The sequence below is a fragment of the Rhinatrema bivittatum genome, chromosome 11, assembly GCF_901001135.1.
Source record: "Rhinatrema bivittatum chromosome 11, aRhiBiv1.1, whole genome shotgun sequence".
In the NCBI taxonomy this organism is placed as follows: domain Eukaryota; kingdom Metazoa; phylum Chordata; class Amphibia; order Gymnophiona; family Rhinatrematidae; genus Rhinatrema; species Rhinatrema bivittatum.
Window position 1 is genome coordinate 37,869,815 of NC_042625.1, and position 12,885 is coordinate 37,882,699.

A 12,885-nucleotide genomic window follows, 5' to 3' on the forward strand; every position below is an offset into this window, starting at 1 on the left:
CCTAGCTCTGGTTCTGGTGGAGGCAAACGCCCGATAGGGTCGCTGTCTATCCTCGGGTAAACGATGCACTGAGTTTTCTCCCAGCGATTTGATGATTTCATCCAGATCATTGCCAAAGAGAAACTTCCCCCGAAAAGGCAGGGATCCTAAACTCGACTTAGAAGAGGCGTCCGCCGACCAATTTCGAAGCCATAACAACCTCCGAGCGGCCACCACCGAGACCATGGACCGGGCCAGCACACGGAAGAGGTCATACAGAGCATCCGCCCCGTATGCAATGGCAGATTCTAGACTGTCGGCCTGAGCGGCCTCATCCGGAGGCAACTGCTGAGACGTCAGGAGCTGCTGAACCCAGAGTAGACTAGCCCTCTGAGTCAACGAAGTACACATGACGGCACGCATGCCTAGGGCCGAGACTTCAAACACTCGTTTGAGGAACGTTTCCAGCTTGCGGTCTTGCGTGTCCCGCAGGGCCGTCCCGCCAGTGACCGGGATCGTCGTCCTCTTCGTCACCGCTGATACCGCCGAGTCCACCTTAGGAAACCGGACGAGATCCAAGAAATCCTCCGGCAGCGGATACAATTTTTCCATGGCACGGGAGACCCTCAATGACGCTTCGGGGGCGTCCCATTCCCCCGTAAGTAGCTGCAGGAAGGATTCATGTACCGGGAAAGCCTTCGCCCGAGGCCTGAGGGCGGCTAGAACTGGATCTCCTTTCTTGGAACACGTCGCAACTGCCGGAGCCACCGGTGCCGGAGGGTCCGGCGGCGGATCCAAATCCAGCTCTTGCAGAGTCTGTTGGAGCAGATCCTGCAGCTCTTCCCTGTGGAAGATTCGTAGGGCGCGCGGGTCGCCGCCTTCCGCTTGGCCATCCAGTTGCGCCGGATCCGGAGGGTCCGAGGGGTCACATGCCGTCGAGGGAGCCGCTCCCACAGCACGAGGCGGGGATGGTAGAGCAGAGGTCCCTGGAACCGCCCCAGCCGGACTCCGAGGCCCGGAGGGTGGTAAAGCTAGCTTAGGGATCTTGGGAGGAGCCGGTCCTGCTGCAGCGCCCCCCGGATCAGACAGGCCCTGTAAATATGCCATGTGCATTTTTAAAATAAAATCTGGTGAGAAAAACGGCAGACCGGGGGGCGCGCCCGAAGTAGATGACTCTTGAGGCAGACGCGCCGGCAGGCCCTCCTCGGAGCTACGAGGGAGGCGAGGTACGCCCCGAGCTGCAGAATTCTCCTCCTGGCCGTTTGCCGCGCCAGGGTCCCCCTCCAAAATGGCCGCCATTCCCGCCCTCGGCGGGGAAATGGCCGGCCCACGCTTCCCGGGCTGCGGGGAGGGGGGCGTCGGGAGAGACCCCGAGCCGTGCGCGGCGTCTTCCTCTCCTGGAAGGCAGCGCGGGCAAACCCCCTCCCTCGAGAGACGCGACCCCTGCTCTCCGCAGGACTCGCAACGAGCGAAGCGCGGCATCGGAACGCCGCGACGAGAAGGACGCCTCGGGGGGGGGCTGAAAAAGGATCGCACCGCGGGGGGGCCGAAATGGCCTGCACAACCCGCCCAAACAGTCCTCAGGCACCGGCGGGAAAAACCCCCTGCCGGCGCGCCCAGGCCCGAGAGAGATGTGCCGGGCCGCGGGACTGACAGCAAAAGAATGCCGAAGCCGGCTCCACCGGCTGAAGAGCGCTGAAAGGCAAAAGTACAAAAATTCAACCCTTACCCAAAACGTGAGTAGAGAACAGCAGGAGGAGGCAGAATAGAAATCGGAAGGCACGCCTCCTCAAAAATTTGCAGTGAAAACTTTTTTTTTTTTTTTTTAAACTTGATCCAACCTGTTACCAGAATAAAGAAATGACAGGAAGAGAACTCAAAGAAGAGCAAAAACAAGTACGAAAACCTGTCACTCTGGGGAAGCTCTGGTTTCCCCAACTCACATCTGCTGGAGTCAGAAAGATACTGAGCTCCAGCAGAGGGTGCGCTAGCCTATGAGGTGCCACTCTCGAGCTCTGTTCTGACTCCATCTGCTGGACGGGGGACATAACCCACCGTCTGGACTGGTCCTGGTACGTACAGGGAAATAATCTTATCCTCTGATGGGGTCATTTTTCATGGTTTTACTATACATCTTGGTCTTTGATGAATCAGGTTCAGTTGTTTGTGAACCATATGGTATTTAAAAAGAGCTGAGTCAGTTGACCGCCAGAGGAATGCCACATCAAGTGAAGTTATGAGCGTTCAGACAAACTTAAGGTATTCGTTTGGGTTACAAAGTAAAATAAATAACTATATATAAATAGAATGTTAAGCATATGTATTAAGTAGTTGAGTGTGGTTAGTAATTTTTGTTTTGGTATAGTGAATATCCTGTGCATTACATATTGAAAGCGCTCTTGGCACAAGAGAATTTTTTTTGAAATAAACATATTTCACATCATTTAAGTAAGTTCGCTTTTTATAATATTTAAACTGGCTATTGGGTATCTATTAACATTTATTTTTTATTTTTAGAAAAATCAGTTATAAAGATTTCTTCTGGTTTTGTACAAGTACAGTTTAAGACAGACCGCATTTTTCTAATCTCGTTCAGGTAAATTGTTTAGATTTTTTGAACAAACATACATATCAAGTAGTTGTTAAATATGTTGTCTTTTCTATATAGAACAATGTCTCTCATGTGGTTACAGATTTGACACTTCTACATGTTCAAATTCCCCCCAGAAGAAGCCATCAGGTGAAATGAGGATCCTTGTCTGGGTTTTTCATGGTTGAATTTCAACATTGGGTTATGTAATAAAAACAACATTTTTTGGTGGAGTTTGCTAGCTTTATTTCAGGTTTGTTAAAAAGGACACGTTATCTTTAATATAATTAGAAAATGAGTGTGGTATGTGTGCATCTTATGCTGAAAAAAATCCTGCATAATGCTTGCAAAAAAGTTTAATTGTATGTATTTAATTACTTTGGGGCCGATACAGTAAAGCGCGGCTGTGGTTACCCGGTTTTTAACCCGCTTTGGACGCGTAAGGCGTACCAGAGATTCAGTATCGGCTTTTACGCATCCTTACCGCTTGCCGAAAAGGACACGTATCCCTTTCCGCCCGCCGCATGTATACGACATGTTAATGATCGGATTAGCTATTTCCTCCGATACAGTAAAGTGCACCCAAATTATCGCCGTTAACCAGCTCATTTACCGCGTCTAACCTGAATATTTACCGCCTACCCTGTCCCTGGCATTAGTGTGGTGTTCAGTCAGTTTCGTACCGGACAGCGGTTGAAAAATGCTCGAAATGCGAGGCCCGCCTGTGTGCGTAGTGGTGCGTGAGCATGCCGACTTGATCGCCCAGCATCCCTAATACTTTTATAATAGAGAGAGACTAGCGGATTCGCTCGCCAACCCTCGGCTTGGACGTCCGAGGTCGGGCGCTCAAGGCAGAGGTGCCTACAGCGGTGCCTACAGCGGCTTGGATGTCCACTGCCTTGAGCACCTGCCAAGGTCACGGCTTGGACGTCCGGCCGGGCGCTCAAGGCAGCGGTGCCTACAGGCGGGAAAGGTCCATGAACGGAAGCCACGACCTCGGACGTCCAAGGTGCGGCATCCGTTCATGGACCTTCCCGCCTGTATCCAGGCATCCATGATTGAAGGCACCGCTGCCTTGAGCGCCCGGCCGGACATCCAAGGTCGCAGCTTGGACGTCCGGCTGGGCGCTCAAGGCAGCGGGGTCTGTAGAAAAGAACCATCCACTTACCTGGTGGAATGACATTTCAAAGGACAGGTACCAGAGCACCCTGGATACTGTATAGGCGCTGCATACCGCTCTATGTAGTAAAATGGATTGAGAGCGCCTACCGCTTCATTGACGTATTTTGGACGCCACTTGGATTTGCGTCTAATTTGAATACTGAATCGAGCGGTATGTGAATCAAAATAAATGCAATTTATATATATGTTATGTTATGATTTATGATATTTTCTCATTAGTTCATATTGTCTGTAAAGCCTGTTGCTATTTACTATTCATAATGATATATATGTGTCACTGTATTTCATATTGTCTGTAAAGCCTGTTGCTAATTTACTGTTGATTGTGAACCGAGGTGATGTTATTAACGTGCCGCGGTATATAAAAAACCACTAAATAAATAAATAAATAAATGCGTGCGGCAAACGAGCGGGCGCCCAGCATTGCCGCACTGTTTCTTATGCGTCCTTACTGTATCGGCCCGTTTATTGTATAATATAATTAGTTCATGCATTTTTAAGTAGTGTGCTCTTTGAACATGTTCTTAATAAAGATTGAGTTATGTTTTGTGAACGATCTTGGAGTACTGATTTACTATATATACATTAATAAGGCTTACAAAGATATACCAATAACCTAAGCATAAGACAAATCTATCTGAAGATGCATTAAAAACCAGCAGGACCTTACCTGCAAGCATCAGGGCTATAGAACGCCAGATCGGTGGAAGGGGTCACGAATGGAGCCCACATCTCTCCAGCTGTGCCATTAATCATATTGCACTGTTTGGAGTTCCAGAACTTCAGCTATAGCAAAGTATTAAAGGAGGGAGGAAAATAAGAAGATCAAGAACACCCTCATAACTGAAATCCAAAAGTCCACCTCAAAGGGATGAGTAATTTTGGGTACTCTATGTCCCTTCTACTGCCATTCCCTTTCTGAATGGCTTGTGCATTTCCATATTGTTGGGTTATTTCCCTGTGAATGTAATATAATATATATCCTTGCACAATACTGACACCTTGTCGCTTTTATTAGCAGTACTGACCTCTGACACAAAGAACATTTTACCTTGGAACAATCTGATATTTGTTACGGTGCAAAAATTGTTGTCCTGCTTGTTGGATACTCTGGGGGCAAGTTTTCATTAAGGCATGGAGCAGCACTCTAGCCCGCTACGTCATAACTGGCAAGGCTTGAGCAGATTTACAGGATGAAACTTAGCCAGCTAGAGCTGAAAGTGTTGACACGAGTCCTCCCCTTCCCCCGGGGACTGCTCTGAATTTGTAAACTAGGTGGCTGTAAGTCAGTCCCTCAGCGGCATGGCTTTCACACCCTCTGCTCTAGCTGGCTAGCTTGGGTCCCACTACATGGAGTTAAAAGATGCATCAGGGCCGCTGGCTGTCCTTGTACACAGTCGATGGAGTAATTGGAATGTCACCAGCCCTGCTGCCAAATGAGGAGCTGGGCATAGCTGTACAAAGCTGGTTTTCGACACACTGCTTGTGCAAAAGGGGTCATTATCAGTGGGACTATGACCTCAGGCAATGTTTGCAGTACTGGATCTCTGCCCTGGGAGTTTGGTTTTTTTTTTTTTATTCTCCTTTCCCCCTATTTTTTTTTTTTTTTTGCTTATTTTCCATGTGTGGCTTTGGTGTGACCCCCAAGCCTGCATTTCTCTGATCTTCCTTCTCACAGCCCACTACAAAGTCCAGAATCTTGACTCGTGTTCTGACCACTACATCTCAGCATGCCAGACACACCAGAGAAATCCGTCTGCCTGCCATGAACTCCAGACTTGAGCTTTCAACCACACGAGCACCCACACTTATGAAAAAGGACAGAAAAAGCTACAAAACCAGTAAAGAACTCTAGAGATGAGCCTGACATGGGCAACTGACCAAAGCAAAATTTAGGCCTCCTGAAGTAAATGTTCTAGTTGAACAGAGTTAGAATATTAACTGAGCAGGGGCGAGCATGACTTCCCGCCCTCTTAATAGCTGCATCGCAGAACCCAACAGAATCTGGTGGTCCTAACTCATACCTAGGATTTGGAAGTCTAAATGTGGATTCAGTATGCTGGGACTGGAAAAGCTTCGCTCTACAGGGAAATTAAGTCATATGCATCTCTTGATGGAAGATACAGGGTTGGATACGAAGAGAACTGCAGAAAATGCAGTAATCTTTCAGTATGATTGACCACGCAGTGCTTCACAAGCTAGAAATGTATTAAAACTCGAACCAGACCTGCCTTTAAAAAGATCAAGCTACTCCCAGCAAGTCTGACAAATAAACAGGTTTGCTTACATTCTAGAAGACCAACCGGGAATTAGCAAAGGGGATAAACAACTGATAATTGCAAGGCAGCATCCTTGCAAGTATGGGAGTGCCACAGAACCAAACAGCGGTTCACTTCCAGCTGTAATAAGGGGCTTCAACGTTAAGAAAACCAGGAACAACCCACACAGAGGTCACAAGCTCAAATCCCAGTCCCCTTCCCGGTGTCACAGGTCTGTGTGCTGCTCTGCTAAGGGCCAGGGCCCTTATAAAGCCCCACCCTCTCCTATGCAACGTGTCCCTCCAAGTAACACCCCCCCCCCCCCCACAGAAACGACATAAATAGAAGTCATCCTGGAGACAAAGTTTCCCCGGGGAGTCTCCATCCACTGCTTTCACCACAGGATGCTGTTTTAATGGAAAAAATGTTTCTGGTTCTGGTGGCATTTTGTTGCATAAGCAATTTAACAAAAAAACAAAAAAAAATCCAAAACAAGAAGTTAAAATTAATGGTTGGGAAGTGGTGAATCCTGAGGAATTTAAAAAAAAAAAAAAAAAGCATAGAATTCCACTGTAACAAAAACTTACAGTAGAATTTGCTAATAACAGGAAGAGAAAGTATTCGCTGTATCCGTCATGCACTTCACTGCAGTAAACCTCTTATTACAGAGAGAGTCTCTGTAATATTATAGTAAGCCATTTCAGGTCATGATGGGCTGTTTTTATGGAAACCCTGTTTGCCAGAGCCAGGGCATGGGTTTTCAAGTATAATTATATCTACAGCAGAAGAAAAGTTTGCAGATATCACAGAGGACAAATGCCTGCACCTATTTACAAATGTTTTCCACTATTCGTGCTTCACTCAGAAGACAGCAATGGTTCACATCAAAACTAAGGGAGTTTTGTCTCCAGGAATAAAATAACTGACTTTATTAGGAGGGTCACCCCTTTTGAGCTGAGTGTCCATTTTCTCGGTACCTCTTTCTGTCCGTTCCAGGAATCCACCATGTGCACCTTCTTAATGTCATCCATCCCAGTGAAGACCGAGAACAGTCCTGTGTTGGAGTTATTAAACTGTGATGGGATAAAGAAAGACACCCAGTTCGTTACCAGTACTGGACCTCTTAGCAAAAGTCACTTGGACTAAAAGTGCAGAAGACAGTGGCAGGAAATGTAAAAAACAAAACAAAAAAAAAAAAAAAACACAAACCAAACCCAAAAACCCACACAAACCCAAAAACCCACCATACAACATTTTGTGCAATTCCATATTTCAACCCAAAATATTGCACTTGTGCATGAATACCATCCATTGCTCTGTGCACTAAGGGGTCGATTTTTAAAGGCGTTTAAGGATCCCGGCGCACGCACGTTATAAAACAGATGATACCCGCGCGCACATGCATGCCTGATTTTATATTGGTGCAAGCATATGTGGGCGGTTGCGACTCACTCGCGCAAGAGAAGGTGATTTAAAAAAAAGAAGTGCTGCAACGCAAATCTGCCCATTCCCAGTTCCCTCCTAATCCACACCAATTAAGGTGCAGACTGGGAGGGAACTTCCCTATCTTCTCTTTACCCCTCTCCTCCATCCTCTTTTTTTTTTTAAACTCACCTGCTGCTTTGAGCCGCAGCCGGCCATCGCATGCTTCCCCGGGACAAGGCCCAATGGCTGCTGTCCCGGCCGGCCCCCGTCTTGCCCCTTTCATAGAGCCCGGCACTTCCACGTGTGGCCAGGCTGTTTTCAAAATGTGCTGGGCGCGCACCCGGCCACACACGTATCTCCCGGTATTTGCGCATGCTGGGCTTTTAAAATTAACCCTTAAGAGCACAGATGCAATAGGCAAAGTGGGAGGTGGCGAGGTTCAAAGGAAACCCCACAAGGACACGAAAGGAAAATGGAGCAGGCCAAAGAAGTCTTCAGCACATAAGAAATTGCCATGCTGGGTCAGACCAAGGGTCCATCAAGCCCAGCATCCTGTTTCCAACAGTGGCCAAACCAGGCCACAAGAACCTGGCAAGTACCCAAACACTAAGAAGATCCCATGCTACTGATGCAATTAATAGCAGTGGCTATTCCCTAAGTAAACTTGATTAATAGCCATTAATGGACTTCTCCTCCAAGAACTTATCCAAACCTTTTTTGAACCCAGCTACACTATCTGCACTAACCACATCCTCTGGCAACAAATTCCAGAGCTTTATTGTGCATTGAGTGAAAAAGAATTTTCTCCGATTAGTCTTAAATGTGCTAATTGCTAACTTCATGGAATGCCCCCTAGTCCTTCTATTATTCAAAAGTGTAAAGAACCAATTCACATCTACTCGTTCAAGACCTCTCATGATTTTAAACACCTCTATCATATCCCCTCCTCAGCCAACTCCTCTCCAAGCTGAACAGCCCTAACCTCTTCAGCCTTTCATCATAGGGGAGCTGTTCCATCCCCTTTATCATTTTGGTTTCCCTTCTCTGTACCTTCTCCATTGCAACTATATCTGGAGCCTCATTTATTTATGGAAGGGAGGCTGCTGTATCCCTGTTGGGGGTGCGATGCTTTTTAAACAAAAAGACCAACAAAGCGTATACGTTCAGGTCCTGACAGGCGTCCCCCTTCTGTTCTGTTGGTCCGTTAACAAAAACAACCTCCTACAAAGAGTGCAGTTTTCTCTAGGAACAATTCCAAGAGAGAGAGGATTTTCATGCCTCAGAAGTGCAAAATATCACACACTGAAGGTGCAACACAAACCGGGCAATTCTGGCAGGTAAGGCAAGGCTTCCGACGGAGCTTGGCTCCCAAGTCTTTCAGCAGAGATTGGAGTCTCGGGTCTGCGCTATGAACAGAGGATGCCCTCTTCCTGGTCTTTTGGCAGCGTGAACTGAATAACTGGACAAGCAGGGTGGGCAGTTGCCTTACGACTCATGGGGGGGTGGGGGGGGAAGAGAGGGGACAGACATCCTGCCACCCAACCAGAGACAAAGCAGGAGAACCGAACCTCCTGCTAAGAAAACAAAGCTACCAACCCATTTTCCCTCTAACACTTAATCTTCGGGATGCAAAACAAGTTCGCTCAAAATAAAAAAAACAAAAAACAAAAACAAGTTTGCCCTAAAAAACCACTTTCCATTCTTGTTTCCTACATTTGCCTCAGTTGTTACTTGGCCCTTTACCGTGCTCTCCCCCATGAACTATGACTGTATTTACTCAGCATTTACTTATAAAAGAGGATTAAAACATTTTATTTCAGTATAAATTTTTGTTTAGCATGATGGGAAGGTTGTGGCCACCAATTTCTGCTGCAGAGTTTATGGAGGTCTCTACTCGATGACCACTAATGCTGTCTCGGACAAGATTTCATTTCAGGGAAATGGATTCGCTTACCTCTGAAAACAGCCCAATTTTCCCCTTAAAAGGCAGGACGCCTGGCAGAATGCTGTTCAGAAAGTCGACAAGCGGGTCATTATATCCCCAGAGCATCTCGCCCACTGTCCGATTCATGAAGGCTTTCTCACCGAAGGTGCTGAATGCTCCACTGAGGAGCCACTGCAGGGCACCGCTGGAATGCTCCACCATTGAAGACGCAGTCTACAAGGAAACAAAACAAGAATTAGAACAAAGCAGAACTAAAAACGTCACGAGATGCCACCCCTGGACTCAAAAGTGCTAGAGATGGCAAAGCAGATCTTACTATTGCACCTCAGAAGGGTGTAATGCCAGGTTCATTGACTCTTACCAGTTATGAGCTTGCTATCTGTTGCCAGCACACCTCATTCTTTCCTATTAAGTGTACCAAATATCCAGATTTTCTTAAAAATTGTTTTATTAATGCACATTGTGGCAACTATTGATCCCTGATGCAGGCATTATTGCCAAAATATGGCCATGTCAAGTCTTAATGTGTTCTTAAAATTAATATGCATATATTAAAACCTTATAAAGTAGTGTGTCTTTATCCATTTATTGTATATTTTTATATATTTGCTTTTTTTTTTTAATTTCTTGAATAGCATATTTTGTCTATTATTCCTCATTGCCACTAGCATCTACCACAGTCCAACACTCTGCCTGTGTTCCTGCACATGCTACTTCTATTTCATGGCTGGAAAAAAAAATGGAGTAGACAGCACCAGCAGAGCCCTTTTTTTTTTTTTTTTTTTTTTTAATAGAAAATGGGAGGGGGACCCCACTTTGTACTACCGACATGTATGCCATTCATCAATGGCAAAACTAAGCCTATACCATTTTTTTCTACTTTCATTATGCCATCAAGACCTGGCACCCAAAGTACTCTACAGGCGAATGGGGCCTTCCCTAACATGAGTCTCAACATCGAAGATCCTGGTGCAATTTACTGCAGAAGAAATTCTACATTATCTTAACTAACGCCACATCACCTGCATTCTTAGATGCTGAGAATCGGGACATGAGGCTGGCTGAAACTTTTCTTTTTCCTGGATTTTTTTACCCTGCTCTCTGATGCCCCATCAGCTCTTGATGATCAGCAGTACCCAAGGCTCCTTCGTACACGTGTGAGCTACCTCAGGTTCAAGGCAGAGAAGGCATTCAGACAGCCAATATCGTCCATCGTGATTTACAGTCACAAAAGATATGCACAATGAAGACCATTCTACACCGTCTCCCCAAAAAAGGTAATGTCATTTTTATGAAATAGTGAGCATAAGAGGGTAAGCGGCAGTGCATTACTCTTTGAAGGTAAATTGATTTTTGGTGCACGCCTGCAGATGTGGTCTGATTGTTCTTACCAGCACCAACATGTTTGGGACAACAATGTAATCCTGCTCCGTTCCATTAGACTTCTCCGGCACAAAGTAAAAATGACGGAATCCCAGGAAGGAAACAGTGTCATTGTGGAAAGAAATATTTGTTTTTTGCTTGTACTCCCTGTCAAAACAAGAAAGAAAAATAAAAAGGTGGGTAAACCCAAGGTTAGTGCATTCTTTGCCTCGTGTCCACATGCCCAAGGTGTTTTCAATAGCAGTGGTCACATCTAAGGACCTGTAGTGAAAGGGGCACTAATCGGACAACTCTTTGCTCCCTGCTCCTGCTATACTGAAAAAGTATTGCACACAGGAGTTGAGGAAAGATACTGGAACTTGGTTCGTAGACGGGGCTGGGGTTTAAAGCCCATGAATTGTGGAGCTCTGGTAACCATCTGAGCCTGGAGATATTACAGTTCTCCATAGGTTGTGGTCCCTTTGAAGGGCCAATGAAAGGATTATCCAGAGATGGTATATACGAGCTAGCAAATCCATGAGGCCCATGGGCACATCTGAACAAAAGGAGCCACAAGGTCTCATATGGGCACAGAGCCATACTGTAACTTTTTCTTTTTTATGCATAGAGTCAGCAAATGCACACGTAAAATTTATACCCATTTTCAAAGTGGACTAGCACGCATAAGTCTGCTCTGGAAATTATTCCACCAAATCTACCCTGCACAAGTTACACCTGCTAAATTCATCTGCAGCAATGTTCCGTGGGGGGGGGGGGGGGGGGGGGGGGAAGTGTTACATGCACACTTTTCAGAAATCAAACACATTTGTGTGAAATGTGCAGAACACCTCCATTGAGTCTGGGTAAAAGTAGATGCACACATGACATGCGCATGGAAGTTTAATAGTATATCGGGCAGAGAATTGTGTAAAACCTTTTGCATGCACAAAAGTTATCCAGATTAAAAAAAGAAAAAAAAAAGGGCATTGATGGGATGGGTTCTGGCTAATTTTTAGCCAGCGAGCACACATGTGCTCTCCGGATTCAGATATGTGCACAGGTCTGGCTGGAAAAAAATCAGAGTCCTAACTTTATTTACATATACTCGGCAGATTTATCTGGGCAAGTCCTGTTGAATATCTGTGAAAAGTTATGTGCGTACCCTTTACCTGGGTAAACTTACCACCATCAGTTTTCTGAGAAAAAAATGCTTTACTGAGAAGGCAGTAGATGCCTGGAATAACCACCAAGAAGAAGTGGTAGAAACCATTCCTATGATGAATCCATACATGCTCGGGTCAGATATGCATTAGATATAGAGGAAGCAGGCTGGGAGGCTGCAGCATTGCGTGCAATTCACGCTTTACTCCCCAGAGCAGAGGCAAGGGGACAGGTGATAAGGATCAGATAAAAGGAAGCTCAACCTAGTGACGCCACAGGCCTAGAAACAGATTACAATTCTCCAGAAACTAACAGGTCCATGCCGGCAGGCTGGTGATAGCAGAATAATTGTCCAGGAAAGCCATGGTGACCTAGATGGCTGAATGTTCAAGCAACTGCCTCTTAGTAGCTGTTTCAATTATTACAAAAGCTTGGTAGTAGGGGGAAAGACAGGAGAGGAGTCGGATTAACTATGGGAGCTTGTATGCTCATCTGTTCAGGATAAGAGAACAAAAAAACCAAACTACACGTGACTTAGATAAGGAGCAATATACAGCTTAGCAGTGCAGACTGAAATAACTAGATGGGCTAATTGATCATTACCAATTTCTACTCTGCTGTATGCTATACTTGTGATGTACATAATACATAATGTACATAATAAATATAACAGGGAGTGGATGAGATGGGCCATTTCTAGCTTCATAAAATGCAATATTCTAATACAGTACCACAGATTGTGGGTACCATCGCATGTCTGTGTGAGCATGACCAGCTGAGACAAATAGAAAGAAATCCAAGAGAAGTCTGGAATTAGTTATTTTGTGGATGATGGACTGGTAAAAAAACATTCGCTCTTTGCTCCTTTGGGACGGGGGAACGGTCCAATCAGCAGTAACCTTAAGCATGCCAGATTCCCGCAGACATGGACAGATACGGCAGCGAGAGTCCCGGTAACGCCACAGCAAGCAGCGCAGTGAATG

The 12,885-nt window shown here is 45.9% G+C and overlaps 1 protein-coding gene across 4 annotated transcripts in view; it reads right to left on the minus strand.

The window, feature by feature from the left end:
- The window catches only part of SCARB1 (scavenger receptor class B member 1), a 167,943-nt gene that overhangs the window by 69,231 nt on the left and 85,827 nt on the right, over nt 1-12,885 (minus strand). For all 4 annotated transcript variants that reach the window (XM_029619704.1, XM_029619706.1, XM_029619707.1 and 1 more), the window contains 4 exons: nt 10,771-10,909; nt 9,389-9,592; nt 6,987-7,082; nt 4,422-4,537 (listed from right to left, as the gene is read on the minus strand). In XM_029619704.1, coding sequence (XP_029475564.1) covers nt 4,422-4,537; nt 6,987-7,082; nt 9,389-9,592; nt 10,771-10,909 — 555 coding nt within the window. The remainder of the gene's footprint in view (nt 1-4,421; nt 4,538-6,986; nt 7,083-9,388; nt 9,593-10,770; nt 10,910-12,885) is intronic.